We start from the raw sequence: 24,879 nt of genomic DNA on the forward strand, positions 1-24,879 counted from the left end.
AATATTTTTTTCGGTCTTTTATAGATAACTTTTGTTAATTTCTTCAAATTGATTAGTAATTTTTATTACAGACTCCATCTAGTTATGCTGTACAAGTGTAAAGATTTATTTATTTTTGTTCTGAGCAAAAGCCGACGCATCGGTAATTGTGAAACTTGAAGCGTTGACTCGCATTTCCACTATATGCCCAAAGCATATTTTAAGTTTATCAGTCAATAGTAGATGGACGGTGATCACAAACTCGCAGCCTTATGCATTAGTCCGATCAGGTCCGAGCAACGATATTACAGTAACCGAAGCCCGACACACGGAAAATCGTTACAGATGACGTAAATATACCCGACAAACATTCCAAAATGTATCACGACCTTCAGCAGTACATAATACGACGCAGAGAGGAAGTAGAAGCCTATATAAATGTATAGATTTCCTATAAACAGTATTTAAAACTACACTGTTTACTTATGTTATAACTCTTTTCTCCGGGGAAAAACTGGTTGCGTAATTCGAAATGGACTCTAGCGGGGGAACTCCCGTGACCTCGAAATCCGTGACTTTCCTTATTCTACAGCTATATAACACATACGTGTAATAGTACTAATAGATGTATTTTCATGATAATATTTGTAATTTTTGGAAACCATCAAAGATTTTCTTGTTTACGAGTACGTATCAAGGAAGATTCTAGTCTTCACACTCTCTATATACAGTGATTAGCTTGTTTGTTAGTTTGTCACGACGCAATACTATACGTCATGTGACACGTCAAGATCGTGATGGATATAGGATGGTTCTTTTGTTTGTTTGTCTTTATAATCTGGGATCGGTTTAAGCAATAATACCTGTAAATAATTTTTACCTTAATACTTTATGTAATTTATATACTAAATTGAAAGATACTATTAACGTAACGTATATACCAACAAAACATAACACATACATCTGTTATTTATTTCTCCTCCGTAAATTTTTAACAGCTTTTCCTTGTACACTTAAGTATATGAATACCAGAATAATTATTATTGAAATCGTGACAGCTGAGGTCTCATTTTGGAGGCTTTTGCAACTGGTCACTTTATGGAGGCTGCCTGAGCCACGGAAGAGGTCAATGGTCCAAAGCTCGAATTTCAAACAATCCTTCGAAATACTAAAAACAAGATTTAGGCTAAGCGCTCCCAGTACTCGTTACCTTAAATCTGTGGAAACTGAAAATGTGTCTAACGAACAGCAACCTCCTATCTGCGTCTCCATTACGCAATCGAGTCGAGTTCAATTATACCTCCTTATCAGCAACGATAGAATGCGTGCATTACGAAATAAGTCGAAACAGATGAAACTTTTGAGCCAACTTGAAATACTGTTAGGTATATCAAGTTAGGCAATGTTATCTTACTGGCAGAATCCTCTCGCCTCCTTGCGTCGTATCACTACTAAGGATCCTGTTCCAAGTAGTTGTTGGCAAGTTTTTAGCGCATTACGTTATGCTTCTGTGCCAGTCTTCAGCGGTGTGTATTGCTTCGGATACTGTGGTATTAAGCGCGGTTCGGACCTGATATGGCTATAGTTAACAGTGCTTGTTCCTTGGGGTATTAACCTGTGTCATTGTATGAACGAAAGTGCATTCTTAAGAGAATTTTGAATATCGGTAAGACATTTGTTTCATAAAGGAAGAACTTTATCCTTGTCTATAACCCTGTCATCTATCATGTGTCTCCCTGTATTTATTCTATTGCACGATCAATAAATAAATGTTTTTATAAATACATCGAAAGGTAAAAAACCTAAAAATCCGAATCGATTCCACAGCTTCTTTCACTGTGGCATAACACCGTCACTATAATATATAAAACAAAGGAGCTTCATTAGCACATCAGTGTGAAACTGTAACGAACGAAACGACAATGCATCTGCTCACCGTCTGCACACTCTTCTGTCTTCTAGCAGCTGGCTACGGTCAAAGCCATGACCTTCTGTTGGGCCAAGCGACTTATGGAGACGTCGTTATATACAAGGTCAACGAAGTCAAATACGGATTCCCTTTCTTCGTGAGGACCAGTGTTATAGAGTACCCTGAACCTGGACAGTCGAACTTCGCGTACATTAGATCAATTTACATAAAAGATAATGAGAGGGACGGCTCTGGTGGATACCCGACTATTTCAGCTGGAGGCATTGGACAGAGATTTGTTAAGATTAAATTGAAGAGCCAAAGAGGTTACGGTTTCAACTTTACTATAACTATCTACGGAAGATATTAAATAAATGCTATTGTGCCAAATGATAATATATTTTATGTTGTTGTTAATTATTTAAGTTATTAAAAAATATATTTATCGAAAGATTTTGTTTTCTTTTTAAATCATCTAAGCTAGGTGATTCGATTTTAGAATAAAAATTGGCTGTTTTGGAGTCTTATTTTTAAACTAGCTACAATTAATTTCAAACGTATATAGTAACGTTATTTTTAACCATCCAACAGATTACAAATTAATCAACTGAAAATCGAAATCAACGTATTACTATTACCTAATACAATCATTGAAATCTATTTTGTGTACAAATTATACTTAAGAATATACTTACTTTTAAAATTTAAAGGTAACATTTCATTTAATCTTAATCATTTCTTAAGATATAAATAGCACCATTTCAGATTGATTGCAACTGTCATCATGACAAAATTGCGTTACTGGTATTTTTGAAGGCAAGGTATACAATACTTTCTTTAAAAACCTAAGACGAATAGTTTGCATGACAGGGACGTCAAATAAATACAATTAGCAACAATCCACTGTACCTATGTTGATGAATATCTTTGTACCTAATAAACATAAAAAAATGTTTTAGGTTCTGTTCTTTGTAAACTAATAAACAAAAGGTTTACAAAAGATTGAAAATTGATTATTATTGAAGAAAGTGCGTATTTTTCGTCTATACATCCTGCATAGGGTTCCTCATGGATTCCGAATCAGTCACCAGAAGCTCCCGGTTCGACTTTTTCTTAAACTGCTTGATAAAAATTTTTTGGTCTTTTTTTTCAGCAAATTTTATTACTAAACTCTCATTTGGAGTCACCATCTACCTATGGTGATATAAACGGAGGTAGAGGATATAAAACAGTGTTTCCCAACGAGGAGCTACGCTCCAGAGAGGGGTAATTTGATTGTTAAGGGGGCAATTCTAATCTAGACTCGACACGAGTTAGTAACCTTTCGCTTCGATATAAATAATAAATATGTTACATTGGGAGGCGTAAGCATTTTAGAAAGACTACGGTGGGGCATTGCACATAAAAGGTTGAAAAACTCTGATGTGGTAACTCTGATCAGAGTTTTTCAACCTAAATCATTATTCAGCTGAGGCGATTTGTTATTGGTTGATAAGGCTCTGCAGCTACGAAATATCTTCTCGTTCAACACCTTAATCCTTAAGACTAAAGTCCAAAATTTATTACTAGTGATACATGTTACTGAAGCAGCCACTTTGGGCTTTATTGATAAGCTTACAGTCGCTCATAGTGCTATGAATACTATACTAGGACTTCTTTAATCAAGAAGAATCAGTAATTACGAGATCCGTAGAAAAACGAAAGTTACCGACATAAAGTAGCAGCGCGTTGAAGTAGCAATGGGCAGCTCAGATAGCGTGCTGAACAGATGGCTTTACAGTTCTGGAGTGGATACCACGGACCGGCAGACTTTTTAATAAAAACTTTTAGCACTCTGGTGCCAGAAACACGTTGATTAATTCCGGAACCATGAGCTATGACTTTGTCAAAGATACTTGTAAAAGAATGAATAACAAATTCGAATCTAAATTAAAATATTTTTATTGTGTAGACATTTACATGCGCCTTTGAATCGTCCTTTATTTAAACATTATAAGTAGTAAGCTATCACCAGCTCTGAAAACTGATCTGCTGAGAAGAACTGGCCAGAAACTCAACAGTTATTTATAAATATCATTTGACAATTTTTTTCATGTGTACTTCACTATAGTTCCACACATTTCGATCACATAAAAACTCTTGAATGCTGTAATAAGATTTATTTAAAAACATTTTTTTAGATTTAAAACTAAGAAACGGAAGTTCTAAGATATCTTGTAGAACTTAATTATACTTACGTACCCATGAAGGATTTGTTAGCTCATTAAAGATAAAATTTAGGCTTTATGAGTTAATTTTTATTTCTTATATTAATAATTAGTCTAAAACCTCCGAACATCATTCGCATATTGTAACAAATATGTACATTTTTATCCCAACCAAATATTATTTTTTATTCATAGGTGATGAAAAGTTTTTGAAGTTCTTATTAATTATACAACAATTCTAACAATGTTGTTCTATTGCCGAAATTATTATTTGCGTAAGTAAGCAAAAGGAAAAGAAAATTCTCCGAAATCATCTACTTATATTTCCCGCGTTCGATGGTATTCCCAGTGACTCAGTGTGTAACCTTGTATTATTTTATGATACCTAAGCATTAAATAATAAATAAGGTTTTCTTAGTAAACGTTTATTTTACTTTAGATATAACGTTGATGGAGCTCGAACAAACAAACTGAGTTAATATTTGTTTTGTGTGACCATAAATTACGTTGCTTTCAAATTCATGCAGACGTAGTTTGGATAAACAAGTCCTATTATTATAACGCTAGCAGGAAAAGGAAAAAAAAATTAAATTATGACTCTGAAATTATAATGCAATTACAAGACATAAGTAATTAAAGAAAAATATGAAATATAAGACTTGTAAAATGTTAAATAATATAGAAAATAAAATAAAAATTGTAAATTAATAGTCAAGAAGGAATAGCGAAGGAAAATAGGCGAAGTATGAAAGGTAAAGAAATGAAAAGGGATGATAGATAATACGAGAGAAAAAAGAAGAACGAGTGAAAGGTATAAATATAAGAAAAGCGAGTAAATAAAAAAGAAAGTGGAAAAATTATTAAGACCACAGGAACGATTGTTCCTGTCCAAGACGGCGAATGGTTCGAGTGCGTATATTTTGATGTTTTGTATATTTGTTTTGAGTTACGGAAGCGGATTTTGATATGTGATCGTAATGTCAAAAAAGCGCAAAAACTATTTCCGTAACATCAGTTTTATACTACATCCGTGAAAAATTGCATAAGTTATTCCTCTACTGAAATGTTGTAACATTTTCTTCCTGCGTTTCGTCTTGTTTCTGTTCTTTCGTTTATTTTTAATGACATTGTAAGCGTAATCCTCTACCAGCTTAATCTTTTACTGTCCAACACTAGCTTACTTAATTCATTTTAATCGGGATTTCACCAAAGCCACATAACTACCACTGGTGAATATATTAACCAACCTCATCTTATGGTTGTCTGAAAGAAATAACCCTATGTGTTGTACGCAAAGAAGCGATGCTGCTAATATTTATCTTAACCCCCAACACTATTTATCTTTCTGATCCTTTTCTTGTAAATACGGGACAGGCATCCAGGTTCGCCGCCATCTAGTCCACTACTGGGTTATAGATGCACGAGGAACCCTGTGCCACGTGAACATATTGACTAGACACATGTCCAGCTTTATATGGAGGAGTATGTGATACAAGGTGGAATCACGGAAAAATATACTTGATTTTTTGTAAATTTCATCAAATTTTTTATGTCCTTTTAATGTATAATATTGAGTAAAAAAAAATACGTACAAATGGATAATTTACCAAAATGAATCTACTTAGAGAGGACTGATATTTGCAGTCGTAGGTCGCGAGTTCGATTCCTAGGATACAATCTTCTAAAATTTGTTTATTAAACTTTAACTTTGTGTATTAATTAGGATTGCCATTGCCCATAAATAAGTTTTCAGAGAGAGCAGGGTCGTCTGCGCACCATAATACCACACCGCGATCGCCAATCCTTCTATTAAGGGTGACAACTATGGTATATCCGTCCATAGATATCAGCGGAAGTGACCTACGTCTTATAAGTGGCATTTAAAAAATAAGTATGAAAAAAGTTACTAAAAAATCTATACAGGTGAAATAAGAAACATAAAAAGGTATAATGCGCTAAAAATGCACTAATACACAAGAGTATAGTATATAGTTTTACTATCACATGCAGATACAGCTAATAATAAGCAGGTATAATAATTTGTCTTACCGACACACCGATAAGGGATTTAAAAACAAATAACTTGTTATAATAAGAAAACCTTTTAAATTTACATAAGTACGCATCTGAACATCTAATCTCTGCTTATAATTATACACTAGTTATCTATTTTTTTTAGGTTTGAATTATATTTTTCTTTGTATTGTTCCAGCAATATGGGTCTGTTAGAATTCGAGGAATGGTCCCATCAGCCAGACCTGTTTTCGGATAGATCTCGTATGTGCTCCAAGATCCACGGTCTAACGCCTGGTCAACGCAGAGTCTGTCGTCGACACAAGGATCACATGCCGGCTGTGGGCGCTGGAGCGAAGCAAGGGATCACGGAATGCCAGTATCAATTCAGGAGTCGGAGGTGGAACTGTACTGTCACTGGTGACGAGACTGTGTTTGGTCCTCTGACCTTGATCGGTGAGTACGTAATATTAGATGTCAGTACGATGAATGATTGTTATATTGTTTGCTTTAATTGCCTTTAAAAATAACTATTTATTAGCTAATTAAGTATTTTTTTTTAAATCTGTTAGCTTTATTTTCTCTCAGGCAAATGCGAAGTTAATCCGATTTTACGTTCTCATTTATTTTTATATTCATAATAATGTATTTTAATGTAGTATATGGTAACAATTATATAGAATTACAAACATTCATATATTTATATTCATATGTAAGTTTAACGTACACGCTTTATTAATCGATACTTGTCCTCCCAATTTATTTATAAACTTTACATTTTTTACATATGCATGTAAACTCGTTTATCATAATAATATTAAAAATGACGTTATTGATTATTATTAAGTAGAAAAAGGACCAATATATAGCTACTTCTGGACGGTGTAACATTACTCCTCAAGATGCCCCGTGAAGGGGTGAAACACGTGTTGAGTGATTTAACGGTAGTAGTTGTGTAATTCGCATTGTTTACCGCATGCGCATTTATCAGCGTGCTGGCGAGCGATGCACTTTATAGCACGACTCCTACTGCATTGGCGGAAGTAGCTATATATTGGTCCTTTTCTTACTTAGGATGGACTTCCGCAAAATAACGCCTGAATTCATTAGATATTATTATTATAAATGTAAGTAATTTTTGATACAGCTATACTAGCTAGGCCCTGCGTTGTCAAATTTCTTTTAAACACCGACCACCAGTCCATCTTGCACACCATCTTGCAACGGCGTATCTCTGTGCTACGGTTTCAAAGACCGCTTGTGTACGTTATGAGAAAAATACATTTAAAAAACTTTTAAGTTAAACGGTTTTTTGATACCCATATTATGGTGGTTGTGGAAAGATAAGTACCTAGTCCGCCATGTTGGAACGGCGTCCATCTTGAATTTTAAATTTTGACATAATCGTCGTGTTTTACTAGTGTAGAAAAATATGTAATCCGCCATTATGTATCGGCGGCCATCTTAGATTTATAATGTTATTGATTTTATTATATTGTATTGTCATCTAAATTAAATGTGTGTACCAAATTTCAGATCAATCTGACAACGAGAAGGTGCTTAAATTTCAATTTCTAATTTTGATCCAAATAAATTCCGTACGGGTCGAACTAAATAAAACCGTTTAAAAATGCCGGAGGAACTAAAATCAGATTGAGCTCTCTTATAAAACTACAACTTAAACCTAAGAGGGTTCCAAACGCGCCTGATCTGAGAACAGCCCACAACAAACTCACAAATGTTTCTCTTTTATGGTCACCATTCCAATATCCATAATACAATAGTAGATTAATTCATGTCCAAAATTCCTTATCGTGTATAAATCATTTGAATGGTCACATCCATCGACTTCCCGTGATCATGACTACGTCTGCCTACTCGTTTTCGCTACTCCAGAAAAGTCATTAGTCAGTCTAAAAAAATAATAACATAAAGCAATATATAAAAATTCGATGATCGAGAAAGCCATCGGGAGCGAGTAATAACAAATAAATATCATATAAAACGCCCAATAAATTCCATAGAGAAATAACTGGAGCGTAATAATCGCATATAAAACTTAATAATAACGTCGTAAACATAAAGAAGATGCTTGGTTCCGTTATGAGAGGGAAACAGTTAGGTACATTTTTATATAATATAGTTATTCATAGTTCGCAGAACTGATTCATTTATGTTCATATTTTGTTCTTTCAGCTTATATCATTTTTTTCTACTTTAAAACGTAGTAATTTTTTAAATTTTTAATTTATTTCGAGTATACTATATAAACTTTTAATAGTTTATTGTTATAATAAAATCAAATATGTATACACTAATTTATTATGCAATTGTTGAACATATATATTAATGCTGTCAATTGTAATATGTGTCGCAACGTGGTATTTTGGTACGTAGAGAAGGCCGCTGTTCATACTCTGGAAACTTGTTTTAATTAATGCACAGAGTGTTAATTATACAGGTTTGTACCCCGGAAATCGAAGCTGTGACCTTCGATCCCAAGTTTCATTCCTATACCGCTGGACTACTACTGTTCGGAAGCGTTATGAGTAAATAAACTGACTAAACTGACATTTTTATAATGTTAGAAATAATTGAAGAAAACTGTGTGTAAATTCCTACTTGAATAAAGATTGTTTGTATTTGAAATGATTCAATCTCGGTGAATAGATAAATATTGTTTCTACGTATATATTTTTAACTAATTAATATATTTTATTTACGTATATTTTATTTCTAAAATCCACCTTGCATTACGATTTGCGAGCAGCAACATATATGTTTACGGATGAGAAAATTTTTACAATCAAGTAATATTTAAACTATCGAAATGACTGTATTCATACTGAAAGTTCTAAAGAAGCTTTACATTTAGTCAACAGAGTACAACGTATGCATTATCAGACATCAGTGATGATTTACTAGGGTGCTAGCTAGCAAGGAATGACAGCGACATTTATATGAAAAATCGAAACATCGGCTCTGGTGTATTAAAATACCATTCTTGAGAAGGTAGTTAGACCCTTAACAACGCAATGTTCAATAACCAAGAATGGTCCTTTCAGCAAGACTCTGCACCGAGTCATAAAGCTCGATTCACCCAATCTTGGATAGAAACAGATATTCCAGATTGCTCAGAGCTGAAGACTGGTAATCATCTAGTCGTGATTTTAATCTACTGGATGGTAATTTATAATCAGTTTTACCGAGTAAAGTTTGCTCTAAAGGCTGTGATAATTTAGGAGTCCCAGAAATAAACCATTTGATTGGCTCTGAAGAATTATTTCATAAAAAGCTATTGATAACTGATTTTAATGTTTAAAGGACTGTCCTATAGCCACTAGGGACCACTTCGTATAACCTTTATATATTTTAATAGTTTTAACTATCACACTGCAATAGTAATAAATGTTACGTACGCTAAAAAAACGTTGTTTTTCTTCGTAACAATGTTTATGGCAAGACTAAGAATACATGTATGTATATAGGTACATACATATACATTGTCATTTAATCTGCAAGACATTTAGTTTATAACGGTGTAATTCTTTAAAAACCACCGTTCCCTACGCTCTAAATCTTTTCCACCCAACGCACCCGCTCCCTGGCAGGACAACTGACAGATTTATAGTCCTTTCACCTCCTTAACCGCAAATATTTTATACATTCTCTACAAAAGATATATCCTGGTGCAATAAGGTAAGAGGAAATCTATTTTCTGCTCGATGCAAGGAAATTAAAAATTTACGATTTTTTTAAAAAAAAATTTTTTATATTCGTTGATAAATGCGGTTGAGGGTTTTGCCCGAGATTTTTCTACGAGATCAGCTGGTCATAGATTTCCAACTTGACTTGTTGGAAGAGGCCTGCATTCAGTATCTTTCCACGACCTTGAAAACGTCGTTTGTTCACCTTGCTTGTGGATGTCGCACACCGCTGATCTCCACTCCTGGGCCTCAAGACCCCAGCGACTATCTGCCATATGGCCTGTCCATCACCACTTGAACTGGAAAATTCACAGGGTTTTATCGGATACTTTTGTTGGACTATGCATCCTCTCGTTCCTGTAGATACCGTCTTATAAAAATAATAAGCAAATTAGTTTTATTACAAATAAATTAGTAACACTGAATTTTTTCTACTAATAAATTTCTGCATAATTATTAGTTGTCGCGACTTCATTACGTTACTATAGATGTTAATTTATTTTAATCATCATTATTAGATAAATAAACATGTTAAATTATAAAGAAAAAAATTAACGAAAACAAAATATATATGAGTATATACCAAGGTAAAACATGGGGAAATGAAGACTAATAATTAAATAAAATATGTTTACAGATTTAATTGATGTGTGTTAAGAGATAATTAATATAAACACGTATTAAATACCTCTTTTATCATGCAAGACGTCGTAAGTCTCTTTTTTATATAAACCTAAAAATAAACAGTAAACATATGATTTTTATATGGTAATAAAATTTATTTTCCTGATGAGTTTATTATGTAAATAAGACTACATGAAATTGCATTCAGAAAGATCTAGTTCAAGGCTATATATCCCATAGAATGGCACTCAGCTGAATTAGGTGACGTCTTACTTACTTCACGCATTGTTTTCAAATTTTTCAGCTTCCTTGATTTCAATTGCAACGTTTTAAGCTATAACTATGCATATCGGAGAGTAAAAATAAAATATTGTTTGCAAGTTGGTGCAATGATGGATCATGTTTACCAGATTTCAGAACTGTCTTTACTTGAATGTGTTAGATAATGAGAATGATTCATTTATTTCGTTCCTTAAAATAACTTTATCAGGCTTGTTTTCTCCACCATTGTTTTAAAGTCAACTTAATAACATTTCCTTAGCTTTATGTAGCCGGACCACAACCTCTTCAACATCGCCTCATTCTTGATTCTATCTTGTAGTATCCTGATTACAACCTTCTCCAAGGCTCATTTAGCAACTGTGAGATTGCTAATGACACTTGTATACGAGATGATGATCTGCTAGACTTTATCAAAGACTGATAAAAAAGTCAAGGTAGCTCCCTAATCACCAACTTGGTGAGCTTGTGCTTGAATGTGGTGCAGTTTGTTGGATCGTTTGATACAAAAATCTAACCTGTTCAGCCTGCATCCATAACTCCCTAATGCGCGCTAAGAAGAGTCTTTCAAAATTTATTTTACCTTTTCTGTTGTTTCAAAACTACGCAACTCGTACCTAAACAAAAGTAACAGGGTACCATAAATATTAAAATGAAATGATCTATTAAAACAAGCTTATTGAATCCGAAACATTGTGCCACTTCATGTTGCCCTTGTATTAGATATTTAAAATACTAGGTTTTAAATTCCTTCAATGCAATTCATTCTTATTTGATTTACATACAAATCAAAATCAAAATCATTTCAGTTAATGAAAATACCTTCTTGTATAGATAGGAGTATAAAAAATTAATTTATTTTATTTTTAATTTGTTACCAAATAAGCTAAAAAATAGATAAACACAAATAAATACTCATTCTCTCTTAATCAGTCAGAAGATTTATCGTTAATTTTAGAAATTCATATAGATCAGCAATTTACTAAAACAAAACCTTGTAGCATCCAGAGAGACGGCGTTCACCAATGCAATAACGTCGGCCGGCGTGTCTCTGGCAATCTCCCGAGCATGTCGTGACGGTCGCCTGGCGAGCTGTGGATGTAGTCGAGCTACCAGGCCAAAGAACCTCCACGCTGACTGGGTTTGGGGCGGCTGTGGGGACAATCTACAGTATGGATACAAGTAAGTAAACAAATTTAGGTACAAAGGTGAGAAACGTGAAGTAAATCGATGGCTGTTCCATACGGAACACCATCATGGAATGCTTTTATTTTACAATGTTACATTGCCTATTTATACATAAGAAAATATAATGGAAAGTTTCCATAGTTGTGCGGCGTATCAATTATAGTCCTGTAGCATTTCAGCCGTTGCTTGAAGTCCATAGTCTATCAACAAGACGTTTATTTTAACGTCGATTCGCAAATGGCCGGTGAAATAAGCAGGTTCAAGCGGTAGCTACACTAACAATGTTATTTTTTCAAAGTTATGACTTTATTTTCTTTGGAAGTCGATCGTTTTATACCAGTTTTGTTTGTGACATGTTTTAATAACATATATTGCATGAAGCGTACGGCTAAATGAGTTACTTTTCTAGCTAATCTATCATGTTTAAAAACTTTGTAATTAGTTTTATGCTTACATTTAATATTATTTAATATGTAATTAAAACGTATATAATAACAACGTAATCTGGAAACTTATGGTACCCTAGTCGAAATATGTAAAACACAGGAATTGTTGAAAAAAATTACGGAACCAATATCATCATCATCAAACAAATAAAACAAAAAAATTATGAATCATCAAATTTGCTAACTATTTATTAATTTATCGTTTTTTTTTTAATATTTAAAATAGTGGTTGTTTGGGTAATTGTTTTTAACATTAATAAAATGATTACATTAGTATAAAAATATATTTATGAATGAATTAATAATAATTTGTTTATTGTCTTTTAAAGAGCAAAGGTAAGAACGGACCTTTGATCTTTGCAATGGTAAATAAACCTAAAAATGCATTCATTCATATTTAATAAAGGCTGAACAGAGTAAGATATATATCTCTTTATTCTTCTATTATACATACTATGTAACAGATAATATAAACGGAATGATTATATCTATCCTTGTCTGAATTACCAATTTTCCATTAAATCGTTCCTCTTCTCGCTTTGGAGTTTTAAGGTTGTTTTAAACTGCTACTACATCTTCATGATCTCCTGGTCGTTGCACAGAGTACGTGTCAGGTGGGAAATTGTTGACAACTCTACTGGGCTCAATTGGTTGATTGTTTGGGCGGTTGCTTATCTTGGGCCTTTCTGCTGCTCTGGCGTTTCTGGATTTTACAGCTTTTTCGGACTCAGGGCTCCTGTATTCTAATTACTAATTGATGTCTGTCTGTACGGTTGTCGGAAAAAGGTATGATGAACCTTGTTACAGAAAGCTGACAACTCTGATAGAGGGACCTCTATTTATTTAGTTAAATGGGTTCCTAACCGCAACAACAACATAACTCTGCTACTTTTGTCGTTACATATTTAAACTGGTGCACTGTAAATAAATATTTTATGTGTTCCGTGACGTTAACTTTATTATGGTAATTTAGATAGATACAATTGTTTTTATTTTCGTCATTTTAAATATTCTTTCTTATCAAGGGTGTCTTCTTGTCATTTTTCCTAGTCTCACAATACTTCATGTTGTCCGAACTCGCTAGACATATTTAAGAAAAATGTAAAGAAAATTTAACTTGCTTATAAAAAAATCTTGAGCAAAAATTTTACTGTTAAAATTATAATTGGACTGGTATTTTAAATTAAAAAAAAACTTTTTAAATAAATTTATGAACAGTTTTATATAGTTTCGAATGAAAAAAGTGTGTCTACTAAATCAGGGCTGTTTGAGATACAACTACTTCTTCATGATTTCCTGGTAGTCGATCGCAATATGCGTTAGGTGGGAAATCGCTACAACTTTGAAAGAAGGACTGGAAGACACGCACGCTCTCTTCTCGTTCCATGTTTTCATAATTTCGTATTATCGTATTACCTGTATCTAGTTTTACTAGAGTAAATAATACAATACAACTTTATTAAAAATCCTTTGTGATCCAACAAACATCATAAAAATACAATAAAGTTACAACATTATTAGAAATTACACAAGATTTATTTGTAAAAGGGGTTATAAAAATTGTTGATTTGAAATTTTTAATAAATACGAAATGTACATAAAAATGCTATTTTCTTTTAGCAGAAATTATAGTTACCTTTCCTGGTTTCCTTAACAAACCGTTTTGTTTTGCATCATTTTACTGACATAAACTGAAAAGGAATCGAAATCTTTCTTACAATGACATCTATGTTTAGTTCTTACTAAATACACTTCTTTTAATACAAAAATGGAGTTTGTCACTCCCAGCTATGGGAAAAATTAGATGGCGCTGAACATTCAAATTGATTTTTTACAATAAAATAAATGTTAATAATTATTTCCGATCTAAATTTTTTTTGGTAAAACTGTTTGTTACTTATTTTTATTACTAAAAATCCTGTTTTATGGCAATAAAAATAAAATATTTTAAAAGAGACAGCAATCTTAGAAATTCCCTCATATATCTTATCATTTATGGTACCCTAGTACTTGTAAACAAAATTTATTAGGTGAAAATGTCCGGCTTCTTTCTTGACATGAGAAACTTACTTTACTTTACTTACTTCGCAAATAAAGAAATAATATATATATAAACAATATAACTTAACACTTTAAATAAAAACTTCAAAACAAATTTTTAACAGGATTTTTTTTTACTTGCACTTTTTACTGCACAGATGCATGCATCTATCAAAGGCACAATTTAAATGAATATGTTTAATAAACTACAAATTTAAAATAAAATTTTGTTTCCAAGTTTGTGTGTGTTTACAAATTTTGTACATTATGATTTATTTTATATATCTAGTAGATACACAAGTCTTTCCCATTGATTTCCAATAAGACACAAAAGATTAAATCATTTAACATATTACAATGTCCTTAAGATCGTCAGTCCAACTTTTAGGTGGAAGGACTCGGTGGCCAACTGTTCGATGAGCAATGTGGTCTGCCCGCTGACACTACAACTTGCCAATCTGCTGGGCTGTGGGTTACTTTAGTTCGTTTATGAAAAATTCTTAATTGCACTAGCCTTATTAAATCAATTTAATCTTAAATATTATATCGTCGTTAACAAAACATTGAACTGATTTCGCGATTTCTATAATTCACAGCGCCATAACAATGGTTGTAAAATTAAAACCAGCAGAGATATTTTTATATGTGTTAGTTTTTATTTATTTATTATTTATAGTTCTCATATTGTTCTACTCTTTTAATTGAATTATTACTATAACAACAAAAAAAAACTCACATATAAGCTGTGTGAAAGTAAAAGTGTAAATAGAATTAAAAATAGAAATTAAAATATTCAAAATTTTATTTTCTCTAGAAAAATAAATTTCTATTATAAATTAAATTTTTGGTCGATTACGAATTTTACCGAATTTATTTAAACCCCAAATAGTTTTAAGTCTAAATAGTTGTTAAACCACCCCAACCGAAACTGACTTTTATTGACTGACATCTTCATTTTTATTGAAATCTTCGATTTTTAAATAGATTATTAAATTAATATTAAATAATATTAAACTGCTGTACATTTTTATTCCTATACTAACTAACCGATGTCCACCACTACTCATACATAAAAAAAATCTTTAATTAAAATATTAGAGGCTTTTAATTATTTACATGCAAGTAGTTTTTAAAATGTTTCTTCGTAGGTCATTTTTAAAAGACAAATCGACAAATTGTAAAAAGGGATTTTTCGCCGTTATACTTTTTATCTTTTTTTTTGTTATTGCCTCACCTGCTCTTTTTATACCTGTGTACTAGGAACAAAGAACTCAAATGAAGTTACATCCACCTTTTTACGCACACATCTGACGATTTCACGTTTATACATTCCTGTAGGTGCTCATGCAGGTGTATTTACTATTCAATGTGTTAGAAGGAGACAAGCATAACGTTTCCGTTTCCGTTTTAACGTCTCTGTGTACGGCATTGTTGAATATAATGTAAATTTTAGGCGCACACTTATATCGGTGTGCGCGTTTACCTGAAATACGTGACGTAACGTTTTCACGTGCTAAGGTGAGGCATCACCTCGTGACTTCTATTTTCCTAGTACTCAGGTAAGTTGTAAGACAGGTGGAAATTTACCTGCGTTCTGCTCTTCTTACTTTAAAATAATTCTTGTTTTTTACCTAGAGCGTGTAAAGGTTATTTTTGAAGCAGATTTATTAAATTAAAATTAAAAAATGAATTAAAAGCTAAGAAAAATTATAATTAAAATAATAAACATATATTAATTTACACATATTGGAAAATAAGTAAACTTATATATTATATATAATATATTTAATTAATCTGTATCTAGTTAAAGTTACCTAACCTACCTTTCTTCAGCGACAAAGGGATAGTTTTTATTTTCATATCTGTCCTGTCCAAAAGGCTTCACCGGCGATCAACTATGGCGTGAGACAGGTCATACACTAGGCGTACAGGATGTCGCAGAGAATTGTATCCGCTGTAGAACCTGTTACAAAAACTGTCTGATTTAGACAGACGAAAATTACATTCAAAAAAGCTAAATATAGGCACAACGGGATATTTGATATATACGATTAACAGAAAAATACTTAAGGATGTTTTAAATAGCTAGATCTAACAATTAAACTGTAATTAGAAAATTAATGTGGTGTATTAGTAGAGGAAAAGGTTTTTTATAATTAGTGTGTATAAACTCGTTATAACATATCTATGGCTAAGCTATTTATATACGGCTGATTTTCATAATATTAAAAATGTTAAATTTAAAAAAACGAAACCACGTAGGACGCGTTTCATGCTATTTTATATGATTTTTTTTACGTAAAAATATGTGAATGTAATGAAGAAATTCAGTGTTAAAAGCTAGTAAAAAATTAAAAAGCAAGAAATTAGGGGAAAACGGCCGGAATTGATCAATAGAACGGATGTAATATTTCATCCTGATAATGCTAGAGACACGCCTTTAGCCACTCAGCAAAAATTAAGAGTTTTAGGTGATAATGAATTGGCCATATAGCCGTGACCTTGCATCTTCAGATTTCCACACGTTTCAGAATTCTTTAGTGTCGGGTAATATTAAAAGAGGAATACCAAAACTACCTGTCCCTTTCTTTATCACAATTCCCAAAATTCGACAGCAAGGGCATTATCTCACTAATTACAAGATGGCAAAAAATGATCGAATAAAATGGTGTACATACTATAGTTAAATGTAAATAAAGTTAGAAATTACACGATTCGAATTTTCATGTAGAAAGCGAACGAAATTTTTCCCCAACCTATTCGTAAATAATAACTGATTATTTGTATTATTTTTTTTAATAAATATTTATTCACCTGAACATTAATTAACGTATTATTTTCAAGAAATAACATAATTCAGCATTTTTTTTAAAATTAAACTGTAATCATTTTCTAAAAAGTTGTATTGACAATGAGAGTACATAAAAACAATTTCTTGTTGTCTTTTTAGAAAACTATTTACAATACTATTAAGTAATGGTTTTATTAAAATATAAATTGAGACGAAACAGGATAATTTTAATGTAAATGGTTTACATTTATGATCCGGGTCAAGTCGATATAGAAATGTTTTGACTTTAATAGACACATACGAAAATTTATTTTGACGACAATTAAATTTGCGTAGTGCATAATTTTTGTACCGAGTTTTCGACAGAGTAAATAAAGCGTAGGTAATCTCCTACGTTGCGTTACACCCCTAGTACAATTGTACGTACTAGGTGGGGCGTCTCGGTTATAACAAAATTAATGAATAAATAAATCAAAATAATAATTAAAATTATTTACCAATTTAATCAATAAATATTATAAAATGTATTTAACATTAATAAATTTATAAAAAGCAAATTTTGTGACAGGTGCTAAGGATGAGGAACTTAGATATAAAAAATAGAACTCCCATAGCTTTAAAAATATTGGGCAATAAACAACTAATAAAGTAGTAATAAATATTTTTTTTGTTACAGTAACCATTTATTTACGGGGCAACTTGATTATTAAAAATTATAGAGACATTTTATCCAATAATGGTTACAATCCTCTCCAGTCACTTCTTTTTTGGACTTAATTGAAAGTTTGATGGAGAAGAAAACAAAAGGGGATGAAACAAAATTAATTAATTGTTTTCCCACAAAATCAAAATTTTCTGCATATTTCTCAACAGTGGTAACAGGAAAACATGAACCTAAGATGGTTCTAATGTAAAATATATGTAACATAGCCGAAAATATTTTACAAATTCTTGGGAAATGTAAATTAAATTTAAGCATGATGTTAATAATGCTTAAAATCGAATGATTATGTCTCCGCGATGTTAGAAACGTGACACATAATTCAACGATGACAATTCAAAAGTAAAATTGCGTTACTAGGAACGGTGTAGTTTAAGGAGAAATTCCTGAAATTAGATTTTAAGGTATCATCTATCTTCCTGTGCGGTTTTTTCTGTAAAATTTATTGAACTATTTATTCAAAGAACATTCTATTTCAGGGCAAAAATTACACTCACATACTGTTTATTTAAAAAAAACGCATAAAAACATAAATAAAATACCATTTTCATATTAAAAGTAAACCTTCCGAATTTCATTTTCATCCGTTTTTTTCATTCGTTGTAATTAAAAAAATTCCGCAGTTTTTATTATTCTTAAAATAAGAAACATATTTTTTTTCCTTCTCTAAAAATAGAAAGGTTTTATAATGAAAAAGACTATCACTGTGCTATTAACTCTCTAAAATAAAAAAAATATATATATTTTGTATAAAAAGCTTTATTTAAATCTCGCACAAAACACAAACCACATTATATAATAATATATAAATATAATTTATTCAAATATTTTTTTGTTGCAGAACCCAATTATTAAACTAAGCATTTTGTCAATCTGAACTTTCCGTATTAGGAAAGCAGAGACTTGAGAAATTCAAATATGAAAGTCTAAAATATGTGAGAAAGGGGAAAATTTTACTTTCACAAACGAAGAGGGCGTGGTGGATTTTTCCACGCGAAAGGAATTTTCCCGCATTGGAGTATTTTTCTTACTAGGAGACAAGAAACCACTAAGAGTTTTAAAAGGCATTCCTTAAATTTTTTAGATTCCTTGTAAAGCATTTTTTCTTGATGTTTATTGCAGTGAGTTTAATGGATAAATTGTAGTAATTAAGTTTTCAACACAAACTGAACACAATGGTTAACAACACAATAGGATTGATGATAACTTGAGATGAGAATAGGAAAATTAAATAAAAAATGAAAATGAGATTACTTCTAAATTTTGCTTCATTTTTTTTTATTTTTTCTCTTTGGCTATATTTAAAACCCGTTAAGTAAAAAATTAAAAGAAATAAATTTATTTTATAGATCACAGAGTGGTGAAATTGATGATAGCGAATACAGGAAATATATAAATATATTTGAAATGAAAACAACCACCGACCAGTCTTTTTACTGCTTCTTTTCACAGCCCGATTCCATATCGGCGGATTTGGATTTTTTTTTATAAAGCTTCGGGTTTAGAGGGTTAAGCATGTTTAAATCCTCGAGAAACTACCAGGCATACATAAAAGGGAGAGGCTTGCTAATCCATTCTGAAAGTAACTTTTTTCAGGAATTGATCAAGTTTGGCTTAACAATCTTGAGCCTTTGCTAATTATTTATATTATTACAATTCCAATATTACACAAGATAATGAAACAGAATTTTGAAAAAAATATTTTTATTGAAAATTTTATAATTAATATAGAAAACTATGTCCTTTAACTATAGTATTATATAAAATTTCTAACAGATTTATTTGTGAGCCAAAACAACTAATGTAACCATTAGCTACAAAATTATAAAAAAAATATTGTTAAACCCTGTTTAATAAAAATAACTAAAATCTAAAGAAACTATCTGAGTTTCAAGTCCCAAGAAAATGTTTTCCCGTATAACTAAAAAGGTTGTTCGTTTTTGTCAATAATGATTTGAATCGTAAATACATAGAGTTCATTTTCGAACGAATCCTTGTATTTGCTACGAATCGATTCCAGAGCATTGTAGAGTTCGTAGCTACGTAGGGCTACGACATATATCTATCTCTTTCAAACTGTTATATCTCTTTCTACATTAAATCCAAGTACCAGGAGTAAGTACGTATAAAATTTGTAAATAAGCGTTAATAATAAAATGTTCGAAAAACAATGTATTATATTTAAATTAAATTTATTTTGTTTCAAAACTATTAAAATATCTAAAATAGATTATAATAATGATTATAATTTCTTAATATAATTAATGATAATAATAATAAATTAGAAATAAGGTTAGGTTTTCGAAGAGTAAGCGATGTTTTAGCGTTCTTTTTTATTAAATATTTTTGGTTGTATCACGCAGACGTTTAACGAGCCATGGAGAGGGATATGCTTGCCATTACTCTATGAGATCGAGAAGTTCTTTAGATTGATGAAAGTAAATGATATAGCCCTAGGAATTAACAAGTTTAAGTGCAACGGGCAGCCCACATAGCGCGCAGAACATATTGTCGCTGGAGCCTTAAAGTTTTGGGAGTGGAGACCACCTTCCCGCAAACGTAGCGTAAGACGTCTACAAAACGGACAGACGACCATGTTAAGGTTGTAGAAAGACGCGGAACAACCGTCCTACTAAGCCATTTATACATATATACCCCTTAGATTGCCTATTGAAAATTTTTAAATTTTAGATTTTTATTAGAAATCTATGGAGTAATCCTATATTCAGCGGTGGTACGGTTGAAATGATAACGATGACCATCCATTTTCTTTATAAAGCATATATATTGATATTAAAGCAAATGAGGGCAGGGTCTCTTTTGTAAGAGAGCAATGCATAAGAACTGTCTCTATGGCTATTATTATATTATTACGCACGAGTGATTACTATGTATAGATAGCAAGGTTGTAAGTAAACTTTTTTATTTTATGAAGTTTTAGTGTATGTGATCAGGTCATGTTTCGTGATTCCCAAACGTTTGAATGATTTTGATTTATAAAACTGCTGCATCTAACTAAAACAATATTTAAATTATGGTATTTTCTTAAAATAACAAGCATAGTGCTAAACAAGAATTTATTACCGAAACATTCTGATACGGTTCAGTTCATTAAACTCTCTAAAGCTTTGTCAATAGTCTCATAGTTTCTAACTATATAAAATAAAGCATTTCTGTCCAGGTTTACTGAAGGTTTCGTGGATATCAGAGAACGCGAGAGGAAAGTGAAGAGAGGCAGTCGGGAGCAAGGTAGACAGCTAATGAATAGACATAACAATGAAGCTGGTAGAAGGGTAAGCCGTATAATGAACCCTGTTGTATCTTAGTATCGGATGTACACAAAATATTGCAATTACAGTATGCGATATATGCATTTTAATTTTATGTTTACCTGGTATAAAAGATTAATTACATAGTCCTAATAAAATTATTATTACTTTTTTAAATTTTTAATTTTACAACGTAAAATATATACATACCGCTGAATATAACTTACATTTTAGTCATACATTTTTTGCAATTTTGGTATGACAAAATTTTTGAAAAGCAATCTACAAGTTCAGTAAGCCAAAATAAACAAAAATACCGGCACATAAAAGAAAAGTAATTAATTATTCATATATAGAACTATATTTGTTCTTTTGACAACGTTGTTTTAAAGTAATAAATAAATAATTAAAGTAGCACAGATAACTAACTACTTCTAAGCAAACATATAAACAAACCATCGAGTTTTGTAATAAAAACTACTAGGCAATTATAACAATATTTTTTTGAACATAAAAACCTATAAATTAGTTTTTAATACTTGTGTTTTAATATTGTTAAGGCCCTTTAAATATAATAGTGAAACTTTTGTACATTGATGTCTGAAAAACTCTAACTCGTTTTCTTAGAGCTATGGTTTTAGTGTAAAGCCTTATTATAACTTTATGTTCTAGGCTGTGATCAAGAAGTCGCGGGTGACTTGTAAGTGTCACGGCGTGTCGGGTTCATGCAGCCTGATCACTTGCTGGCAGCAACTACCGTCTTTTAGGGAGATTGGTAAGCAAATTCTGATTTCCTGGTACATAAAATGTAATTAAATGTAATAAATCTATAAAAATTTATTCGTAGATATTAAATAAATCCTCCAATTTAAATTGTTTGCTGAGGCCATGTTTTCCATTTTCTGAATTCATTCAAAACAAAACAACTACATTTTCCTTTTTTTTCTAGTGCCTTAACCATTGTAAAAAAATCATGAAAATCTGGAATATATTTAGATCTGATAGATTGTTAAATTCAAAATGAACTTGGGAACAGAATCCTTAAAAATAATACTTTTTACAAACACGGGCAAAGTCATTGATATAGACAAATATGCTACAGACAATACTTTTAAAATGACTATATTCTATGAAGTAATTAGTAATAGATATAAAAACTTGTTTAGATGCAATATAATATAAAACCCTTTTGCTATCAATTAATGTACGCACCCTATCCAATTGTTTCGGAAATAATAAATCACATAATGATAATACGAGTATAATAAAATCGTTTTTTAATTACATTGCATATTAAAATTAATTATTTAATAATATCTATTCAACAGCTTTGCACAACCGGAAGTTATGGGCCCTTCTAATTTCAAATGATTAAATTAAATTATATAATATATTTCAGACTGGTCACTTTAGACAGGGTGATTAGAAATTGGTATAAAAGCTTTTTGATGACAAATGAGCTATATAACATTACTTTAAAACTTTTAGATCAATAATCAATGAACCTTTACAGACAGCTTTACAAATTTCTTTGTTGCTTATCATTCTAAATTAAATTCAGACACAGATTTCGTAACTGGAAATTAAAATAAATTGTCTTTTAAACGACTCTCCATTGTTATCCAAGCGAGATAGCTAGACTTGGGCCAAAGTTAATGAGCCAATCAGTCCTCCTGTCACCCATGCCGCCCTGGTACATCGGAATTAATTTCTCTATTAACCTGGCTTCGCCTTCATTGTTCCCGGATAGTGTGTTTAATGATGACCATTAAGTCATTAATGATGCTGTCATTTCAAGAGAATCGACGTCCATTTTGTAATGTATGTAATTTAAAGCTTCATTATGAGATACAAAAGGAATTGTAAAATGAATAATCGGACATTTCTATAGTCTTTTGTTATAACAATTGAATGCGGATAAATTTAATACTATTCTATACTCTGTATAAACATTAAAATAGTAGTATGTTATGGCCCGAGATTGGAATAAAAAGCCTTGAGTTATTTTTTACCAGTTTACAATTTTAAAAGGCGGTTTTTTTAATCAAAGGATTCAAGAACATCGAGAATTTATTCTGATAAATTTTTTTATCTGTAGATATAAACTAGCTAACACGAAAACCCGAAAGACGTTATTTTTTCTTGGCTATGTATACTAATCAAATCGAATCTGAATGTCGACCGCCAAACGCGCAACGTTCGGAAAAAGTCAAATTGGTTTCAAAAAGTTACCAAAAAGATTCGAAACTCATTTTGTTAGTCTGGCGTTAAACAACAAATACAAGCTGAGGCCGCCATAAGCTCACATCTTTGTTTTATTTTCTATGGCTTTGTTTTATGTCGAGTTTTCTACCAGAATTAGAAAATCAAAATTTAATCAAAGAAAAAGGTCGTTGAAAGTATTAGTTAGCTGATATAAAATATATACTGAAGACGCTCCATTTATTAAAAGACGTGAGACATGGTTTCGACAATTTAATCGCGGTGATTACAATGTAAACGAAAGTGAACGCTATGGTAGACCACAAAAATGGTAAAAAACCAGGCTCTGTGTTTGGCACTAATCGGTATAACTCCTGAAGATGCCTCGTGGAGGGGTGAAACACGTGTTGAGTAATTTGGCGGTGGCAGTTATGTATTTCGCATTGTTTGCCGCCTCCGCATTTATCAGCGGGCTGGCGGGCGGTGCACGTTGTTGCACGACTACCAATGCATGTGCAGAAGTGGCTAAATATTGGACCTTTTCTTACTTAGAAACCCTTAATATAATATATTTTCGCTAGCAAAAAAATTATTAAAACAAATTGTAGCTGCTTTGGGTGAAGCTACATATGTTATTGCCCAATCGTTAATCTACGAATCCTGACCGACGACATACTGCTAACGAAGAGAGAATAACCGTCCTGTTAATAGATGACATACTTCAAGTAACGCTTAAAGTATTTCTTACTGCAACATTTGCCAACACGCTAGTTCTGTCCGAGTACACGCTTTGGGCGAGGAGAGAATATTCGTCTAATTGACTAAAGACGGACTTTCAATAACATCTAAAATGCAGTAAGATGGTGTTGACCGACATCGCCACAATGTGCCATAACGTGACACAATGTACCACAACGTGCCACAATGTGCCACAACGTGCCACAACATGCCACTACGTGCCACAGCGTGCCACTTATACGCCGTACGACCGTGGAAACCCAGTATAATATCATTCCGGGAGCTGTATGAATAGCCATGTAACTTTGTCAATACAAGCATCCAAAATATCTTTCGTTACTTCGCTTGTATATCCGTTCATTCAATGAAATGGTGTTTAAACCTGATTTTCTTTGGTAACGTCTATACATTTACGATAGTTATATTTGAAACCGAATATAATGCTAGAAGTGGAGATTTTGACCTAGAGAGCAATGAAGAGAGGGCTATGTTCGTAGCTTTGCTGCGAAATCTGATCAGAAATGAGAAGATCCACAGAAGAACCAAGATCACCGATGTAGCTCCAAGAATTGATCTTCTGAAGTGGCAGTATGAGGAGTACATCGCTCGTACCGTTGGAGTCGAAAGGTTTTCAAGTGGCTACCACTATCTGGTGCATGTGGCATGGGTGGGGCCCCACTAGATGGATCGACGACATAGTCAAGGTCGCCGGAAGTCGCTGGATGCGGGTAGCGCAAAACCGGTTAATGTTGCGGTCCTTTGCGCA

The 24,879-nt window shown here is 32.0% G+C and overlaps 2 protein-coding genes across 2 annotated transcripts in view; both read left to right on the forward strand.

The window, feature by feature from the left end:
- The first annotated feature begins 1,901 nt into the window (after positions 1-1,901).
- Positions 1,902-2,258, forward strand: LOC137924527 (probable salivary secreted peptide). The gene has a single exon (XM_068767916.1). It carries the CDS (start codon positions 1,902-1,904, stop codon positions 2,256-2,258), a length of 357 nt encoding a protein of 118 aa, XP_068624017.1.
- Positions 2,259-6,374: 4,116 nt separating this feature from the next.
- The window catches only part of LOC137924622 (uncharacterized), a 30,191-nt gene continuing 11,686 nt past the window's right edge, over positions 6,375-24,879 (forward strand). Inside the window, exons 1-4 of the mRNA XM_068768040.1 lie at positions 6,375-6,564; positions 11,720-11,900; positions 21,086-21,197; positions 21,846-21,948. Coding sequence (XP_068624141.1) covers positions 6,375-6,564; positions 11,720-11,900; positions 21,086-21,197; positions 21,846-21,948 — 586 coding nt within the window. The remainder of the gene's footprint in view (positions 6,565-11,719; positions 11,901-21,085; positions 21,198-21,845; positions 21,949-24,879) is intronic.

Source organism: Battus philenor, unplaced genomic scaffold (genome assembly GCF_028537555.1).
Source record: "Battus philenor isolate CCGP_79_NKW_IND1 unplaced genomic scaffold, ilBatPhil1.0.hap1 SCAF_24, whole genome shotgun sequence".
NCBI classification, from domain to species: Eukaryota; Metazoa; Arthropoda; class Insecta; order Lepidoptera; family Papilionidae; genus Battus; species Battus philenor.

Bases quoted from the DNA above. Each gene is read 5' to 3' on its own strand.
- LOC137924527 (XM_068767916.1), top strand. From the start codon at position 1,902: ATGCATCTGCTCACCGTCTGCACACTCTTCTGTCTTCTAGCAGCTGGC.